Raw genomic sequence first — 20,610 nt, 5'->3', positions numbered from 1 at the left:
AAATAATATAACTTGTTTATAATAAAGTTATACTAAATTTTATTTTATTTTTTAAATTATAAATTTTAATAAAAAAAGGCATAAAACTTATAACTCAATCAACTTAATTCAATCCAAATTAATCAATTTTTTTTATCCATTCCAAATCGATAAAAATATAAATTAAGTTCAAATTTGATTAATTGTAATAAAAAATATAGAAACACGAAACAACTCATTTTTTTTATCTAGATAGATTTAAAACAATAAGCTGAGAAATGAAGGGTATAATTGATGGTCATAGTTAGAGAGCGCCAAAATCTTAATTTTGGAGGGACCGTACCTTCCTACACAGACCAGTTTGGATAATAAACAAAGAACAAAACTACTAATTTGTTTTTTATGCTAAAAAATATTTTAATTTTGGAAGACAAGTTCTGAAAACTTTTAAATACTGTCAACGATAATAAAGCTTAAAATTTATATTGATTTAATATTTTAATATTCTTGCTATAAATTTTTTATCAAATTATTTAATAAGCTTTGGAGGCTAAAAAAAGGTTTATAATTTAATTTGGGTGTGAAAAATCAGAAAAGGGAAATAGCCTGGCACTAAGATTTTCTCTCTCTTTCTCTCTCTCTCTCTCTGCGATGATCGAGTTCAATATTGTTGGTGATGATGACTCATAAATCATAATCACGATGATGAGTAGTTGAAATCGAAAAGAGAAGAAGGTTCAAAAGAGGAAGAAGAGGAAACACTGCATCAGCAGCAACATTTTCTTTACCATCCCAACATCAACCGAGAGAGAGAGAAAGGATCATCAATCACCATGTCGTTCTCGTTTTTCAAGGCTTTGAGGCCTAAAACGCCGCAGGAGGTGGCCAAGTCCATCAAGGAGAGCCTCATGGCCCTCGATACCAAAACCGTTGTTGAAGTTAAAGCCCTTGAGAAGGTAAGGTTCTTGATTTCTTCTTCACCTACTTGCCCCTCGTTAGATTCACTCGCGTAATTACCACCCTTTTGATCCATGGTTTCAATGTTCTATCTGGGTCTTGGATTTCTCACTTAAATTTCCGTTCTTGAATCGTGGGCAGGTCTTAAAATTCTCATAACGGCTTCTGCAAATTGTGTAGTGTGTTTTTGTTCTTTAAAAAATATTTCCTTTTACTTGAAAACTAGTCATTTGTGTTTGTAACCTGTTACATGAGTGGTTTTCTTCTAGGAACAATTGTGACGGAATTGTACTTTACAGAAGAGATTCCAACTTACAAGTGATCAATTCGTTGAAGTGTGTTTATGCGTTTCCCTGATGGAGGGGAGCACTCTTATTTTAACTCATGAAAATTTTCCTGATGGAAATTGGTTCATTTCCTCCTTCTGTACTCTGAAGATTGTCTATTGAAAGTTCATTCCAGTAGTCCTGCCTATGCCTTAGGTTCCATTGAAGGTTAAGTCATTCACGTGAGAAGCAAGCTGTTACAACATTGTGCGTGCGACCAGTTCCTGTCTCCTCTTACGCCTAATTGCCAAGTCGTTTGATAGCCAATCGTTAACCACTCGGCAATTAACAAACACTGATAACAGAGGCCTACAGGTTGTTCGCTGATGGAATTACCTGGAGCTACAAAGCCTTTCAGCCTTAAAAGAAGTTATCAATGGAAGAGGAAAGGAGGCCAAAAGTCCATCATATAAACAGGCTATTGCAGCATCCCTTCACAAATTGCCCGTGGCGGAGGAATAAAAAAATGCCACATTATGGCATTATGGTATAACAGTTACTTAACAGCAACGACTTTGGGCCTTAAGGGTGCATGAGGCTCAAATTAATGTGTCAGTATTTTACTGAGAGGGAGCAGTGTCTGTTGAAAATACACACATTTGTCGCAATAATTGAAAACTTTTTAGAGAGTAAAAGAAGCTACAGAGCATTAAGTTTGTCTGCTAATGGTACATATAATGGTTGCATGATATAGCATCAACAAAATAAGCAAGGTTAATCTTTAAAGTAAAAAATGAAATACAATCTGATTTTTAAACTCTTAATAATCTAAGACGATTGTGTCAGAGAATTCACATCCTCAGTGTTTTTTATTTTATCTTAGACATGCTTCAAATTGTTCCCATTTGAGATTGACATTTTTTCTTTAGAGAAGCAAAATGAAGAAAGAAATTCCTCTAGATTTATCCAGCCTTTCTTTTAGTTACAGTTACCTGTTAGTGGTTACTGATCACTGATGCCTTTCATGCTTCATTGTAGGCTTTAGAGGAAGTTGAAAAGAATTTTGCAACAATGAGAACGATGCTTTCTGGAGATGGAGAGTCAGAACCAAATTTGGATCAGGTTTCACAGTTAGTGGAGGAAATCTGCAAGGAGGATGTTCTTACTCTTCTAATTCACAAGCTGCCTGTACTAGAATGGGAAGTAAGTTCAGATCGATTCCAAGCTCTAGTGTGTGCAGTTGTCTTATCTGGTTGCTCATCATTGGTGTGTGAATTTTGATACAGGCCAGAAAGGATTTAGTCCACTGTTGGTCAATATTATTGAAACATAAAGTTGAGTCCAATTCTTGCTGTGTAGAATACATTGAACAACACATTGAGTTACTAGACTTTCTTGTTGTATGGTAAGTTTTTTACTGCTGCACCTTTTTTCCTGCCAACCATGCACTCCTTTTTGTTCCATTCCTTCTCACTTGTTTCCATTGTGGGCGTCACCTTTTCTAGTTGTATTCATGATGGAAAACTGAAACTGATGCTCTAAGCCCAATTGAAAAGGATAGAATTTGATTTTTTTTTTCAATATATGATTGTGGAAAAAGTTGGAGAAGGCTTACATTTGAAAATTATTTTAGGTGGTGAAACTAATATCACAAGAAAGAAGCTACCCTATCTTGCAGTTTATGGCATAAAATTATTGCAAATTTTAAAGAGTTGAAAATAAATGCCTAGAGTAATGGGAAACTCTTTGTGGGCAGTTCATTCTGAGAAAATTATAATATTATATATCTCTAATATTTTTAATATAGAGTTTATTATAGTGTTTTAAACCTTGGGTATTGGTGCACAACAACTGGCCCAAAAACACTACAGTGAGATGGATACTATGTGAAATTTTGTATATTGTTTATGTAACAAAAACATATGCATATAAATTCTTAAAACTGATAAAATCTATTCAAAATTAATGACATTCATATTTGACAATAAAAAGTCATAGGTGCCTTAAACAAAACAAACAAGTAAATGTCAACAAAAGTCAAATACAAGTTTCCTAATTCCTAGGTAGGAATAATTAATCATCACTACAATTACAGTTGTAAATTGAAATCCCAAAAAGCCATAATGTCTATATTCAGGGACTTTTTTGGAATCAAAATTGGTGCCGCATTGCCTCTGCTACAGTGGTATTCAGCCTGCTATTTGGTTTGCTACAGTAAACCACTCCGTCATGGCAGCCCCTGTAGCGGGCAGGACCACTCCACACTGCTAAGCTGCTATAGTGCACCATTTAAAACCTTGCAGTTGATATCTGATAGAATAATGAATTTGTTCTATGTTGAAAGATTCTGTCAACAAATTGGTGACTTTTTTGTCACTATTGTTAGTCTATTGCTTTCTGTTGTTTTAGTATTAGTTAGCAATTTACCACATTATTGTAATTATAACATTGATACATTAATAAATGTATTTCTTCTGTGAAAGCATTTCGAAATGATATTTCGAAATGTACAGAACCGAACCTCAATGACCTTAGATGTGAAATCAATGATAAAACAAATTTTATTGCTATTGTAAAATATTGGTTTGGAAATGTATATTGGAATCCCACAATCACTTTGATATGCCCAAGGTTGATTTTCCATTCCCTTTTAAAGAGTTGTTTAAATGTTTTCACTTTTTGTTTACAAAAATAGTCATAGGCAAAAGCAGATAAAACCTACTTCTGATTTTTGCATTATTTATTCTCTCTTAATCATATGCTTTGATCAAATTATCCATTGAGGATTTCTCAATTGGGACATAACATTGCCAGTTATTCTATGATTGTTTCCCTTTCATTAAACAAAAACAATTTTGCCTACAACTTTCTAATTGATAAATGTAAAATGAGTTCTTTTAAAATCAATTATAGTATCAAGCAGATTTTTTCTGGGATATCTTACAGCAATCTGAAACACATTTAGTTTCACTGGCCATATAATTAAATAATTGTATATTTGTATGTGATCAATCTTCTCAAATGTGATAAATTTAAACGTGTTGCTCAAAACATCTCTGTATCTGTTTCCAAACAGCTATGATAACAAAGATATTGCCTTGAGCTGTGGCATAATGTTGCGGGAGTGCATCAAATTTCCATCACTTGGAAGGTAAGATATCTTGGGCTGTCATTGTTTAGTCTACTTCCTAATTTTCTGCTTGTTATTTTCCATTTCTGATATCTTTATGTTTGTTGCGTGCTCAGATTGATCATGCCAAGATTTTGATGTACATTTTTGCTAAAGGATTGCTTTAATGGGCTTAAAAGAAGTGGAATGAATAAGATATTTTTTATATTATAGGAAGGAAAACATAGACTTTTCTGCATCATCACAACAAGTATTGTTGTCATTCCTTGCTCCAAGATGACTATGGGTTTCTATTGTTCGTAATTCCATATTTACATTATTGTCTTAAGGAGATTACAACATTGGGATGATTTCTTGAGTTTGGTCTTGACGATGATGAAATTCAACTGTTAAAATAGTAGGGAATTAAGGTGTTTTAGAAGTAAAAATTAATAGAAGATTTTCACTATCAATGTGTATTTTGTGTGATGGTAGTGTTACAGTCTATGAAGAAGGCTAGTCAATCACACTGTTTTAACCTTGTGTATTTTTTGAGTGTTTTCAGATACATATTGGAATCTGCTAGTTTTGTGTTGTTCTTTAAATTTGTAGAGTTGCCTAACTTTGATGTTGCATCTGATGCATTTTCTACCTTTAAGGTAAGAACAGAATTGTCCCTCATTTTAATTCCCTTTACTAATGATTGTAAAGTTCTACATGGCACTTCCTCATACTTCCCTATTGGTATGCTTTTGCAGGATCTTCTCACTAAGCATGTAAATGTGGTCTCTGAATTTTTGACAGCTCACTATGATGAGGTTTGTTTCATGCTTGACATATTTATCTGATTTGAACATATCTTGGCAGCACTGCAGTGCTGCTAGAGAAAAATTGTGTGTTCATATATGGTATTTATACGCAGGAAGTCAAATCTCTTAGAAAATAAAATCAACCCATTACCTGTTCTCTATGATGTAGTTAGGTGTTCATATTCTCGTAGTTGAACATGCGCACGGTGCATATTGCAAATTTGACTTTATTTCCCGTATTACATTTCAACTTTCCTAATAGGACTTTTTTGTTCCCAGTTCTTTGATCTATACGAGAAACTTTTGACATCTCCTAATTATGTCACAAGGAGGCAGTCTTTGAAGGTTTGTTCTTGCATCACTTTTTAATGGTTTGGTTTCCTGATCATATTTTATTTACGTGATTTTAACAATTAAATCTCTATGGGTTTTAGCTTCTTTCGGAATTTCTTTTGGAATCTCCTAACTCTCAGATAATGAAGCGATACATCTTAGAAGTTCGTTACTTGAAAGTCATGATGACATTGTTGAGGGTATAACTTCTCATAACCCTGTCTAATTGTGTGATATTCTCTATTTTACCCATGACTAATGGGAATGCTCACATGATACACAATTAATGTGTCTACTTGCTATGATATTCCTTATAAATGCAGCATGCTTTGCATTGCTGAACATTTTCCTTGTCTTTGTGAAGTGTTGTATTTGTTTGTATAGCTTGGTTTCTCTGTTAACTGTAATCTGCTCATATAATGGAGAGTAATTTATTGCATTTATAGCATCTCCTTGTTCTGTTTTATGTTTACATTTACATTTAATTTCCTTAGTTCCAATTTCCGACTGTATGTTTTTCTAAATTGATTTATCAGGTCGGAAAACACTGTTCAAATACATTTTCTTATGCTAATTTATGGATTTTAAGACGATTTCATAGTTGATTAACAACATCTGGTCAGTTTGGTTATATGTAATATTATTAGTGTGACAATTGAGATAGACACTAGTACACCACTACCACCAGAAGTCACAAATATTAGGGCTTATGGATGTAATGAATGTTTGGCAATGGAGTGTCTATAAAATAAAAAGGTGGGGGTAATGCAGATAGGAATGTATCCAAGAGAATGTTGAACTAACACCTATTTAGGAGAAGGTGATAAATTTTTTCTAAAGGTGGTTTGGTTCATGTAAAAAGAAGACCAATAAAGGTTCAGTGAGAAAAGAGGACTAAATGGAGTACAGTTCATTTAAAATGGTAGATGGAGATTTGATGGTTGGGGGGACCATTAAACACAAAAATAGGTCTAACCGTAGGAGTCAAATGGTGTCAATTGATTCATGAAGCTGACTTCACCTATTAGAATAAAACGTGGTTGTGGTTGTTATTGTACCCTACATGCTTGGCATGCCAAACAGCTGCTGTGCTACTATTAATCTTAAATGCAATGATGACCATCTGTAGCTATACTAGGCATGTTCTTTCCAGTTTCCATGAAAATCAGTGATTTTGTTTTTCCCTTATCTTCGTATCTTCTGTTAACTGTTTATTTCCTATATTTTGGGTTGGACAGGATTCAAGTAAAAACATTCAGTTATCAGCCTTCCACATTTTCAAGGTGAAATATCCTTTCATGCTTTTAAAATGAGCTTTCCTTTGTGGATGTATAAAAAGTAATCAAAACCAGATCAGGCCTCCTAATATATATCATAAAGGGGGTTATTCAACCCTCTTTGCAAAGTTTGGCACCCTTAGAGCACTGGAGTAGTTTTGTATTTATCATTTTTGTATCCATGAGTTGGGAATTTGGTAAATGGAAGATTATATATATAAAATTGTTGTAATGCATTTAATCTTGTTGACAAAGGTGACTTCCATGTATGGAAGTTCATTGGTTTCTTGTTTAACAGTATGTTATGTATTTTTGCTTTGCTTTAATTGATTGACCAACTTTTTACAAATAAATGAATGTTTGAACAAGACAATCGTGAGTTTATCCTTTGAGATCATTCCTGCTCTCAGATTTCCTATCCTTTGGGTTTATTAATAGTCAGGCGAGGAAAATAAGGTTTTTTTCTTGGGTCATATGCTTTGGAAAAGAAGTGAAGAGGACATCGTGACTATTACTTGACAAATGTTGAAAGGGAAAAATATGTTACATTTCCTGCTATTAACAGTCCAGCTAGGTTTTCTAAAACTAATTTTGTTTGCGATTGGTTTCCTCCAGTGGCAAATCTTTAGTGTGTTTGGTTTTATGGTTGGAAGTATTGAAGTTGATTTTGCCTCCAGTAAGAGGTGATTTTATTAAGATACAAATGTTTAGTTGTTGTGTAAAATTGATTTTACCTTTAAACCTTGGTTTGAGTGGAGGTAATAAACGTAGCTTTTGTGTTCGTTGAAAAATTTACACAATTGCATAACAAACCTGCTTTGAGGGAAATAACATTCTAACATAAATCACTGCACTTCAGAATCAATTTTTAACCAAAATCAATTTTGTAAACATTCTAACAGAAATCTCTTTTCAATATTTGAGGTAGAATAAATCTCCGCATCATAATTTGTTAATATGCAGAAAGTTCCTGAAGATTTCTTCAGGCACTTCTTTTAACATGTTTTAATTTCTGGACATCTATACTTTTGATGTTAAGGGTTTTATTTATCTTTTTCTAAAGAAATACATCCTACTGCATAACATTTTGTTGTGGAGATGATAATCTATATTTGTTTATATTTCTCATATGTTTATCCAGGTTTTCGTTGCTAATCCCAATAAGCCTCGAGAAGTAAAACTTATTTTGGCGAAGAACCAGGAAAAGCTCCTAGAATTGCTTCATAATCTGTCCCCAGGAAAAGGTTACGATACTTTCAGTAACTGCTTGATTTGAAACCTGTGATTACACTATGTTGTCCTGAATTTCTATTCAGTTTCTGAACCCTTAAATTACAAATTTCTCTTGGATGTCATTAATATCTGTTCTGTCACCTTTTTCAGGTTCGGAAGATGAGCAATTTGAGGAGGAAAAAGAGTTTATCATCAAGGAAATTGAAAGATTATCATGCTAAGTTATACTTCCCTACAGCAGCTGTGTGTGATTTTGTAACAAGTCTTTTTGTGACGTGTATATCCAAAGCTAATTTGATGCAAGAATTTCATGCTGCTGTATGTATGTAAGCAACTTATCTGCTGAAAAGTCCTGTGAGTTTTTATGTGGACAAGACACCAAAAACATGTTTGTAATACAAGCTGAATTAAAATTATGGAACCCTGATGCTGGTATAGTTATTTGGTGAAGATGCCATTGGCGTTGATTGACTGTAATTTTTTGCTGATTTGTTGACATTCTTATCATTTTCAGTTCTTTTTACAAAATCTAACACCCTTGTGTGGTGGTACATCACAGTTTTTATCGAATGAGATTTATTTTTGTTTACAAATACAGTGCAAATTTGATATGAAAAATCATGTTTCTACCACTATACCAAACATGCTAGAAGAAGAAAGAGAAATTTGGTACCCAGAAACAATTTTTTCTTTCTTTCTATTTTTAAAGTCAGGTTCTTTTTTTGTTCTTTGTTTTCTTCCATCGTATGATCACACTGTTAAGTTCATTTTCACACTATTTTTAGAATCATCGTGATTCGTAGAAGCTGCAGTTGTTGCTTCCGATTCTCTTGCTCCATTTGGTGAAAAAAAAATCCTCACATTCGTTAAAAAACCATATGCACAAACACTATTTGGATATGTTTCGTTACATATCGTCTATAGTATTAACAATTTAAAAATGATATTTTCAATTTAGCTTATTAAGACCATTTCTATCTCTAGTTCTTAAAGAGGTTAAAAAATTTAAGATCTCAACCTGGGTTGTTACAGGAACACGTGTTCTTTAAAAAGAGTGTTTTCACAAGTATCAATGTTTGATGTAATCCTTCAAATAAAATTAAAAACTAACATAATCTTTCAAATTATGCTAACTATAAGTAAGTCAAACTCAAAATTTTAATTAAATTCAATTAAATAAACGAGTCAAAGTTCAACTATGAATTTCTTTGTTAAAGAAATACAATTGTCGAACTTGTTGTATTAACAACCTTAGCTTTCATTTTTATTTTGATTCATTAGTTTTATAAAATTCTCACATTTATTTTTATTTAGTCTTTTTGTTTATAACAAATTCATATAAAACAACAAAATAATCAACATATTGTAAAATTAATTAAAGATAAAAGCATTTTATATATATAAAAAATTGTAGTTAGTGATTTGTTGACGTTGCACCAAAAGTAAAAAAAGAGTGGTTTAAAATGGAAGATGGCATTGCAGAAGAAGGAAAATCTGAACTGAATAACTTGATAGATGTGACGATGATACGATTCCATTTACATTCATGTGCATCATATCACATGGCACTATAAATCAAAATCGTATCACATATTCCATGCTTGTCTCGCCATACATACATACACATCCACCGACCATGATCACCATGCGCAAAATCCACAATTCATAGACCTTCTCCACTTTCCTCCAAATACTGCGTAACCACACCGTCATGAACTTTTTCAAGTCCGTCTTCGCCGACGAACCCGAATCGCCGCCACCTGAATCGACGCAACCTGAATCGGAAAGCCCCGATCCACCGCAGACCGACGCCGTGTGGAGCTTCGGCGACCTCATCCAAACCATCGCCTCCAAATCGGAGTCCGTCCTCGAGAACTACCGTCGCGATATCGAGGAATTCGGCTCTGGCCTCAGGAAGGAGACTGAGGTGATCCGCGAAGCTGCCTCACGCGCCGTCAAGGACCTCCCGGCGTCGCTCGACGTCGGTGCATCGGTGGCGCAGGAGTCGCTGGAGTCCGTTGGCCAAGCCATCGACGACATTGGCAGCACCGTTTGGAATTCGACGGCGCAGATTATCTCTCACGGTAGGGACTCTCTTTTAGCCTCTGATTTCGATTCCGATTCACTCGATTCGAGCAATTACGATAACAATAGCAATGTTGTCAAGAAACTGTGGAGTGGTGATAGTATTGATCGAGGTTTGGATTTGAAACGGTATAGAAGGTTTGATACGCTGGTGCGAGCACTTCAGTGTGATGTGAATACCTATTTGGAGGAGCCTGAGGATTTAGATAAATTCGATGACTGGAAATTAGGGTTTGAGTTGGACAAGAAGGAGGAGGAGATTGGGGATTTGTTTGAAGAGAATGGGATTGTTGAGGAGATTTATGAGAAGGTTGTGCCTAGTAGGACTGATCATGAGAGTTTCTGGAGCAGATATTTTTATAGGCTTCACAAGCTGAAGCAAGCCGAGGATGCGAGAGCTAAGCTCGTGAAGCGTGCAATTTCCGGGAATGAGGAAGAGGATTTGAGCTGGGATTTTGATGATGACGACGATGAAGATGGCAATGATGGGTATGAGCCTTTAGGTAATACCAGTAGGGTTTCATCGGTGAAGGAGGGGAATTCTGCTGATGTTGGTGGTGTTGAGACTGTTCAGGCTGGTAAGAAGGATTTAGAGATAGAGGAAGAGGATGATGGGAAGGGTGGTGAGAATATTCAAGCTGAGAAGAAGGCTTTGGATATAGAGGAAAAGGACAGTGGAAAGGGTGTTTCTCCTGAATCCACAACTGGTGTTGATGATAAGTTGGAGGAGGGGAAATATAAAGAAAATTTGGCATCTAATATTCCTGAGCATGAAAGTGGCAGTGGGGATAAGTTGGATGCCAAATGTGAAGAGAAAGAGGCATCCGAAGCAAAGGCAGATAATGATAACAGTGGATCGTGCAAAGACAGTGATATTTCAGTTGTTTCAAGCCAGCCTTCAATGCCTGGAGAAGAAGACATTGGCTGGGATGAAATTGAGGATATTGACAGCAATGATGAGAATAAAGGGGATGCTGCTGGGTCCGCAAGTAGGACTGATTTGCGGAAGAGGTTGGGTGTGATCGACCAAGATGAGGAGGAGGATCTTAGTTGGGATATTGAAGATGAAGAGGAGGCAATCAAATCATGATCAGATTCTGGATTGGGAATTCAGATCATTAGTTGCTTATTTGAAACTCAAATTGCTTATTAAGTGCATAATTCTTTTCTTATAGCTTTACAATGTAAATAAATTATTTTTATTTCTTACACGAGCTTAAGCAAGAAGGTGGACACCAGTTGAAAGTTTAATTTGTAAGTTCTTGTGGGTTCTTCATCCTCTCTGTGGAAGGTTCTTGCACCATATTTGGTGCATATTTTTAAGGAAGGCTTGTTCAGTTATTTCTGTTCCCATTTTATAAGGATTACGTAATCTTGTCATGTTGAACCACCCTTATTACTGATGCACCTGTTCCAGCATTGAATGAAGTTACTTACATCACTCAAATGAGGTTCAGTATGAATTTATTTGGTAGTGTTGAGCTGCCAGTATCTTGCATTAAATCAATTTAGAAAGTCAATTTTATAATTATATTATTGCTTATCTAAAAACTTGATTTTTTTTGTTAGCTTTTGATCCATTCGAACCTTATCTTTTAACGCGACATTGTGAGTAAAATAAAAATGTAGACATCTTTCCAGTTACTTTTGATGACTCGCTCCCTCTATGTAAAGAGTACCTCAAGCGCAATTCATTTTGTGAAGTTCATTCGTCATACTTTATAACTCGAAATAATTGATTAAAAAAAACTGCTCTTGTGTGCAAATGAATGATCAAGTTTCTAACCCAAAACTTTTAACATAATAAGTTTCTCCAAAACTTTTAGAAAAATAAAAATGTAAAAATAAACTTGTAGAATTTTTTTCATATAACTTTTAACTTGTGTACTCTCTTGAATTTGGAAGAACGGTCATAACTAATTAAGCATTAAGCATGTGATATAAAGACCCTTCGTAATGGTGTCAGGAAGACTAACTAAGTACTAGGTGAAGCCACGTCGTCTTTTGTTCGATCGTTTGATAATCACTAGTCGTCCTTTAGGCGTTTTACCTTTTTACCAGGAAATACTCTTCATACGATCATTGTATGTCGGTTCCTGAGATTTGTTATGACCAAACCTAGAGACATTAGCAGGAATGCCAATTATTTTACCGAAACTTTTGGGAGTTAAGCAACTGAACCATTATATCCAAGAACCCATCTTTTCCAATACCTTAAATTTTCTAGTATCTCAAATCAGTTTTCTAAACTTTTGGGAATAAACCTCTATTAATACGATACACAAGATTGGAAAGACACTTGAACTCAATTATTTAAAGTCATTACCTTGAACTAGAACAATAAATTTAAAGTCATTGAACTAGAACAATAAGCAACAAAGGGTGGAAGACCAGACGAAGCTCCTAAAGTGTTGTGGTCTTATCATATGACTCCCTAATCAACGACAAGAGCAACATTGTTCAATCTTGTATACAGAACCAATACGATGATATCGATCAAGATTTTTGAACTTCCTTTTGAGTGAAGAGGTTCTTCTCTACGACCTCCGAAGAAAGTATCTAAGCCAACTTGGATATGATCGACAAAGTTCGGGAATGTATTGGAATAAAGAAAGAAGCCTTAAAGATGAAACACAAAAGTAAAGTTGTTTCGAGATAGTTCAATGTGTCAAATTTAGTAATACGAATAGCACAACTCAACCAGATTCAGAGCAAACTTTCTCCCAAATGGGTCAAATCGTATAAGATAGGAGAAGTATTGGGTAATGGAGCATACAAATTAGAAAGATTGGACAAAGGCTTATCCCTCAAACGTGGAATGTGACAAGTTTGTGTTTTTATTTTAGTTGATGTACATGATTTAGAAACACAACATTATTTTTCTGTACGTATTTAATATTTTTTCCTCAAAGGTTTTGAATGAGGTTACCTAATTCAATAAAATTATATGTTACTAATATTTTCTTCAAATTATTAAAAGGATGAACGAATTATATTTTACTCGATGCCAACATCACAATTTTATTCATACAAGTCAGGTGGTAGTATGTTAATCCATATGAATACATACAACACTAAATTGAAAAGCTACCAACTTCAAACAAAGCAAGCAGAAACATTTCTCATGGGAGATTCTTCATTCTTATATCACGCTTACATACAATTGTAAAGCTTTAAATTTCATTGGATCAAAGTATCATAAGCTGTAAATGAGTACAAGAGAAGCACAGTGTATTTCACAATGCTTCCTGCAGTATATTATCAATATGCAACATAGTCTTCTGAATTTGAATGATATTACTCAACCTCAAGATGTCTAATTATTTGCCTCCCTGAGGACCCTCAAGATGGAAAGGAAGAGATTGAGAATGTCAAGATATAGAGTGACCGAGGCTCCAATGTACTCATCATAAGTGAAGCGCTTGATCAGATTGTCAGTGTCATACACAATATAGCCCGAGAAAATCATGGCACCAATTGCACCATAGATAGCATGGGCAGTAGGTCCAAGAGGGAAGAACATCTGCACCAAACGACAGCAAATCTTAAGCATGAGGAAAATTGCAAACATTATTCATATACGTCTTTAAATTTGGAGTAAATTTCTTTATAGTCTTCCCAATTTAAAATTGTTCGGTTAAGTCTTTAAATTTTAAGGAAAAAAAAGTTCATTTAATTTCTCACCGCAAACACAGTTAAAGATTTCACATATGTGGGTAACAAGTTACAAGTCAGTTAACCTACGTTGATTATGCATTATCATCATCAAACAACACACCACATGTTAGTGTTCCTTTCAAAGCATTTATTCCAACTGTGTTTGGGGTTCAAACATTCTTTTAGTTCATGAACATGGTCCATTCAATCTCTCAAAACTAACAATCAAGGACTAATATGTAGTCACGAGACGTAGCTTCCGCTGGCCAAGCATTATTTTAATGCTGCGGGAATCGTTTCTAAGACCTTACAATCACAGGGTCAAGAGGCTTGGTTAAGGTTAAAACATTTAGGTAGAGGATTTAAAACCTTTTTCAAATTCATAGATTAAAAGATCAAACTTAAATTTGAAAAATCATATTTTAGTTTACTACATATATATTCTGGGGGAGACAATCCTGTTTAACACATACTGGGATATTAAGTGTGGCACCTCTTCGAATGGGAATTCAAACCATGATTTATGGTAACCCCTTCTAATCGAACCACATAAGCATACCCAATGCACACATCTTGAAAATTCCAAAAACTAGTTATTATTATGAGGAAATAACAGAGGTACCTGCATCATGCCGGTGAGGAACAGAGTAAACAGGGAGGTGAACAATATAGGGCCAAGGAAGCTAAAATCCTTGCCCTTCTTGGAGGCCCAAAAAGCATATGCCGTGAGAGAGGAAACCACAGCAGAAGTCAAAATCAACGCCTCAAGCACAATTTTCCCTGCATAATAAGAAGACATTCATGCCAGATCAACCGTTTTAAACCCTTTCATTTCCCACCTTCAAAAAATGTATGGATCAGAAAATAAATACCAACCGTCAGTGTTGGCACACGTGACTCCGACAGTGGAGCTGATGGAAACGGTGAAGAGTGCAAGGAGGATGTAATTATGAGGATGCTTCTGCTGGTACCTGAGCAGGGGAATCAAAACTGCAACAAATTTCACGCTCATCATCATTGATCAGATCGTTATAAAATCCCCACATTCCTTCCTCAATTGAATGGTTTTGAAACGGATAATTTCTGTTGTGAGGAATTTGAGGTCGGAAGAAAAACGAAAAAAAGAAAGAGAAACTTACAGATGAAGGGGAGAAATACGAGGACGAGAAGGAGAGTTGAATTTCCCTTGAGGAGATCGTTAATGGGGGAATAGAAAACGGTTATGAGAGAGACGAGGGTGGTGAGGACGATCTGAGCGGAGAGGATGCCGTAGACCTTGCGGATGAACCCCCATCGGAGCTGGTTCTCGCCGAGGCTCAACCCTGGGTAGAGGGTTTCGCCCGATTCGAGATCGAATTCCTCTGTCTTCGCACGTGTGTACATCTGCTGCGGCTCGAACATCTTTTTCTCTTCCGATGGACCAAACCAAAAACTCCTCTTTTTCTTCTTCTTCTTCTTCTTTCTCTCTCTTCTGTTTCTTTATTATCTATCATATATGCTCAATCGCTCTTTCCTATTCTCACCCCGCCCTTCTTCTTCACAATCCTCACAGACACGTCAATGACGTTCGATTGCAAACTGGGTTCCTCCACCGTGCGATCATAAAATAATTCCCTTTATTTTTTTAAAATAAAACAGTGCCATAAACTACAAATTGAACATGTAATACAAAATCCTATTCTATTTTCACCATATGCAAAAATCACAGACCAATAATGTTTCTCTACATTCTTCTAATCTCATTTCAATTCCTAAAGCTAAAAAAAAATGATTATCACAGTATCAACTACTCTTTAAAATACAGTAAATTTTGTTTCACTATATAGGAAAATTAAAAATAATACCATTTTTTTTCTTTGATTATAAAAAAATGAAAACCAAAGAATTGTTAGAAACAAAAATAAAGTCTCAGATTTTACCTTTGTAAATGAAAATATATTGTTACAAATAAATACTTCACTAAAATAATAAAATTTATTAAAATTGGTGGATAGTTCATATTAATAATATGATTGTAAACTATACAAAAAAAATTATTTCTTCAAAACTTTAATTTTCTGTTTTTAAAAAATCAAATATTTCTTTCACTTACCCTTTACCTTATGAAAAAGACAATTAAAAGATAACTTTTTTTAAAAGTAGCCTTTGTTTGAGGTTATAAAAAATTGTGAAAAACAATCATAAAAATAATCTGTTTTATTAATTTTTATAATATTATGATTATATAAGTGATATACTTATAATTTTTCATTCAAATAAATGGTAAAATATATATTTTTTATTTTTACTAGTAATACTTTTAAATAAAAACTAAGTTTTTTAATAAATATAAATATATCAAGGATAAAAAATAAATAAATAAGAGAAAAAAGTAGTTAAAAACTCAGTTCTTATCATAGAGAATAAAAGAGAGAAGTTAATGTTTTTTTTTCAAAAGTTATTTCACTAATTTTTTGTTTAAATGTTTTTTCCTTTTTTTTCACTCACTCTGTTGTAGTTTTTCTTTAAATATTTCAAACTTTTGTTTTCTAATATAATCCACCTATCTATTTAAGAAACGATGGTTTTTATTTTATTTTTACTTAACTCAGATATATTTAGTTAAGAACAAAAAATAAGTATTAATGTAATAATTATCTTTCTTATATTTTTTATTACTGTATGATTTTAATATAATTTGTTACATATTTAAAAATAAAATATCATTAATTAGTTATTTATTACTAATGCTTAATAATCTTACCTTCTAATAGTGTTAAACCTCCTTATTTTGCCAAATGTCAGTGCATCAAAAAAAATTACAAATTATTTATTTCAAATATATGAATTAATATATTAAAATCATAGTTTTTATGGAAAATCATAAAATTTATAGTGATACAAAATTGATAATTTTTTAATACTACTTTATAGTGAATTGACGCCAATTGTTGGAGTTTGTGGCTTAACAGTAGCGGGTTTTGAAGTAGATACCGACAAACACCACGGTTGGATTCGGGTATGGATCCGGATCCTATTTATATCCAATTCGGCTCTGCCATTGCAACACAGAACCGAACTCAAAAGTGAAGAAGAAACGGGAACACGATCCCCGTCTTCTCTATCTTCTCCTTCTAAATTACTTGTTTTTCTCTGATTCCGCTTTCATCATAGTCCTTCCAATTTCAAAGTTTTCCGTATCTTTCAATCCATTCATCAATGTTCCAGGTAAATTTTGTTTCTGAAACCCTAACCTCTTTATTTATTTCCGGCTGCGTTGACTTTCGTTGTCATTTTCTGATTTCGCTCAAAACTTCAATTTACTCCAATATAATTCGTTACTCCTAATATTCATTCCTGTAATTGTCTTCATTTCGTTTTATTTTTAGTAAATGATTATTTTCAGTTATTTCTTCTCTAGATTATGATATTTCTCTTGTGAAATTGCTCGGTCCCTGAGAGAATGGAGAAACGTGTTATACACCTGAAGAATTAGGATAGGGACGATTAAAGCTGCGTTGAAGTTTGTATCTTATACAAGCCCGTTTATTTCAGTTATTACCGGAATAGTTGCCTTCAACTTAGCTTATGGGACTGGAATGTGCTTTATCTTGACTAGAAAGAGGGAGGTGGAAGAAAAGAAAAGTTAATATATAACTTCCTAAAAGCTTGAAACTATTTGAATGCTGCTGTTTTTGCTTTGAATTTTTCTCCATTGTTCCATATTGATAGTTAGATTTTAATGGATAAGAAGTTGGGATCATGATTGTAAAGGAGCATTTTGTTGGTACTGAGCTGGCAATGAATAATGCTATTGTGGAGGAGGAAATAGATTTTTCTTGTGATCCGTACATAGGGTTAGAATTTGACACAGCAGATGAAGCACTACAGTTTTACACTTCATATGCAAATCGAGCAGGATTTAAAGTTCGGATTGGTCAGCTGTATCGATCAAGAACTGATGGGTCAGTTTCTTCTCGAAGATTTGTGTGCTCAAAGGAGGGACATCAACTCAGTTCAAGAACAGGCTGTCCAGCATTCATAAGGGTGCAAATAAATGGTTCTGGAAAGTGGGTGATTGATCATTTTCACAAGGACCATAATCACAATCTTGAAATCAGTGGTGAAAACTGTACTCCAACATTGCAACAGAAGGGTGGTACAGTTGTCAGCTCTCTTACTGAGTTTACTCGTAGGCCGAGGAAGAAATTGCTCGAAGAAGTCAATAATGAATCCTCTTGTCCCTTTGGCATTATTGATTTCAAGCGTCTCAGAAAGGAAGAACTTGAAGGACAGCCCAAGACTGAGCCATATGTGGGTCAAGAGTTCAGTTCACCTAATGAAGCCTACCAATTTTATCATGCATATGCAGCACGTATGGGTTTTGGAGTTCGAATTGGTCAATTGTTTCGTTCTAAAAATGATGGATTGATTACATCTCGGCGATTTGTTTGCTCTAAAGAGGGGTTCCAGCATCCTTCAAGAGTTGGCTGTGGGGCTTATTTAAGGATTAAGAGACAGCCATCGGGAAAGTGGACAGTGGACCGCCTCCGAAAAGATCATAACCATGATCTGGACTCTGAAAAAGAGGGTAGGGCAAAAGGTCTTCATGCTTCTAATATTCTGAATGACGATGCAGATAATGGATTCGTAAATGGTGACTTGTTTAGAATCGACAACTACCCTGTCCCCAGAGGAGGTAGGCAAAATCACATCAGAAATGAGTGGTACAGCATTCTTTTAGAGTATTTTCAAGCAAGACAAACGGAAGATACTGGATTCTTTTATGCTGTGGAAGTTGACAATGGTAATTGTATGAGCATATTTTGGGCGGATGGCAGATCTAGATATTCATGTAGTCAGTTTGGTGACGTCCTAGTCTTAGACACATCATACCGAAAAACTGTCTATTTGGTACCTTTTGCTACTTTTGTTGGGGTTAATCATCACAAGCAACCTGTGCTTCTTGGATGTGCTTTAGTTGCCGATGAATCTGAAGAATCTTTCACTTGGTTGTTTCAGACATGGCTTAGGGCAATGTCTGGCCGGCAGCCTCTGACAGTTATTGCTGATCAAGATATTGCAGTCCAAAAGGCAATAGCAAAAGTCTTTCCTGTAACCTATCATCGCTTTTCTTTGTGGCAAATTAAGGCAAAGGAACAAGAGAACATGGGTCTGATGGGTGATGGCTTTACAAAGGACTATGAAAAGTGTGTTTACCAGAGTCAGACAGTTGATGAATTTGACGCCACATGGAACGTGCTACTCAACAAATATGGATTGAAAGACAATGCTTGGCTAAAAGAAATGTATGAGAAGCGAGCATCTTGGGTTCCATTGTATTTAAAGGGCACATTTTTTGCTGGCATTCCCATGAATGAAAGCCTTGATTCATTCTTTGGTGCACTTTTAAATGCCCAGACACCTCTCATGGAGTTCATTCCTCGGTACGAAAGGGGTCTTGAGCGACGCCGTGAGGAAGAAAGAAAAGAGGATTTTAATACTTCTAATTTTCAACCCATTTTGCAAACAAAAGAAGCAGTGGAAGAACAATGCAGAAGGCTTTACACTCTTGCTGTATTCAAAGTATTTCAAAAAGAGCTATTGCAGTGCTTTAGCTATCTTGGGTTTAAAATATTTGAGGAAGGGGGCCTGAGCAGATATATGGTGCGTAGGTGTGGAAATGATATGGAGAAACATGTAGTTACATTTAATGCATCAAATCTCAGCATTAGTTGTAGCTGTCAGATGTTTGAGTATGATGGTGTTCTTTGTAGACACGTGTTGAGGGTTTTCCAGATATTACAATTAAGAGAAGTTCCTTCTCGCTACATCTTGCACAGGTGGACAAGAAATGCCGAGGATGGTGTCTTTCCTGACATAGACTCGTGGAGTAGCTCTCAGGAACTTAAAAATTTGATGCTATGGAGTCTAAGAGAAACTGCATCTAAATACATAGATGCTGGTGCAACATCCATTGAAAAGTATAAACTTGCCTATGAAATTTTGCGAGAGGGTGGGAGAAAGCTTTGTTGGCACAGGTGAATGCTTTACTATGTTCTGTGCGGCTGTGCATACTTGTACAATTAATTTTTGTAGCTTGAACTGTTTTTTTGGTGCCATTTTAGCTCTTTAATCAAATACCCTCATCTTTCACTAGACTTCGAATGTCTAATTTTTTATGTTGAGCAATGCATGCCAGATTGCTGGTTCAACCAATCATTGACCTATTCTGCTTTTAAAATAGGCATAGAAACAGAGACTCTGTGCTCGTGATGCTAGTTTTTTAAGTAGGTCTAGAAACAAAGACCCTGTGCCCGTGATGAGAGTTGTCCTCCCAACTCTTTGATATCATCTTCTCTGTTCAAATGAATTTTTCTTATATCGTTTTCCCATCCTTGGTCTTGAAGACAGATTTCACAGTTGTTCCTGAGTTTATCCAGGTTGCTGATTGAAATTTGCAAAATTGAATTTGAATGAATTTTATTTTCAAAAGCAACTTTTTCTCCCATTTCAAATTGAAAATCACTCTCAACTGAAAATCAAACATGTCTTTGAAAGCCATGGTTGCCCATTTAATCTTCAAACTAAGGGTAAAACGTGGAGTGTTAATTTGTGGTAGTTAGTCACTGCTCATTAGGAGTAAATAAGAGAAAAAAATGTCCAATAAAAAGTGTACATCAAATAGGAAGATCTCCACATGATATCTAGCGGAATACACAGGTGCAAAAAACATGTATCTAACATATAAATTATAATTTATTTTAATAAATATGAATAATATACATGAGAAAACATATAAGTTTTCATAACATAATATATTATGATACCATAATTGATAAGGATTATAATTTTTATTCTTTTTGATTTTTTTATTATGTTTGTCATGTTTTTGTTTGTCATGTTTTTTTTTTAACTTTCTTATA

At 34.7% G+C, this 20,610-nt stretch overlaps 4 protein-coding genes across 4 annotated transcripts; 3 read left to right on the top strand and 1 right to left on the bottom strand.

Annotated features, from left to right (window-relative positions):
* Window positions 1-524: 524 nt before the first annotated feature.
* Window positions 525-8,440, top strand: LOC137832321 (uncharacterized). Its single transcript, XM_068640417.1, has 11 exons — window positions 525-935; window positions 2,241-2,405; window positions 2,489-2,607; window positions 4,279-4,353; window positions 4,877-4,970; window positions 5,070-5,129; window positions 5,400-5,465; window positions 5,555-5,653; window positions 6,692-6,736; window positions 7,872-7,974; window positions 8,114-8,440. Exons 1-11 carry the CDS (start codon window positions 813-815, stop codon window positions 8,182-8,184), a joined length of 1,020 nt encoding a protein of 339 aa, XP_068496518.1. The 5' UTR covers window positions 525-812; the 3' UTR covers window positions 8,185-8,440.
* A 944-nt stretch (window positions 8,441-9,384) lies between these two features.
* LOC137832305 (uncharacterized) lies at window positions 9,385-11,389 on the top strand. Its single transcript, XM_068640388.1, has one exon. It carries the CDS (start codon window positions 9,675-9,677, stop codon window positions 11,136-11,138), a length of 1,464 nt encoding a protein of 487 aa, XP_068496489.1. The 5' UTR covers window positions 9,385-9,674; the 3' UTR covers window positions 11,139-11,389.
* Window positions 11,390-13,043: 1,654 nt separating this feature from the next.
* LOC137832319 (BI1-like protein) lies at window positions 13,044-15,207 on the bottom strand. The gene is made up of 4 exons (XM_068640415.1): window positions 14,845-15,207; window positions 14,582-14,695; window positions 14,328-14,485; window positions 13,044-13,571 (listed from the first exon to the last, which is right to left on the bottom strand). The coding sequence occupies exons 1-4, from the start codon at window positions 15,104-15,106 to the stop codon at window positions 13,365-13,367; spliced, it is 741 nt and encodes a 246-aa protein (XP_068496516.1). The 5' UTR covers window positions 15,107-15,207; the 3' UTR covers window positions 13,044-13,364.
* Window positions 15,208-16,646: 1,439 nt separating this feature from the next.
* LOC137832304 (protein FAR1-RELATED SEQUENCE 7-like) lies at window positions 16,647-19,845 on the top strand. Its single transcript, XM_068640387.1, has 2 exons — window positions 16,647-16,912; window positions 17,106-19,845. Exon 2 carries the CDS (start codon window positions 17,447-17,449, stop codon window positions 19,727-19,729), a length of 2,283 nt encoding a protein of 760 aa, XP_068496488.1. The 5' UTR covers window positions 16,647-16,912; window positions 17,106-17,446; the 3' UTR covers window positions 19,730-19,845.
* The last annotated feature ends 765 nt before the right edge of the window (window positions 19,846-20,610 follow it).

The sequence above is a fragment of the Phaseolus vulgaris genome, chromosome 6 (assembly GCF_000499845.2).
Source record: "Phaseolus vulgaris cultivar G19833 chromosome 6, P. vulgaris v2.0, whole genome shotgun sequence".
Classification (NCBI taxonomy): domain Eukaryota; kingdom Viridiplantae; phylum Streptophyta; class Magnoliopsida; order Fabales; family Fabaceae; genus Phaseolus; species Phaseolus vulgaris.
The sequence above is the reverse complement of the archived record's forward strand: the minus strand, read 5'-3'. Positions and strand labels throughout refer to the sequence as shown.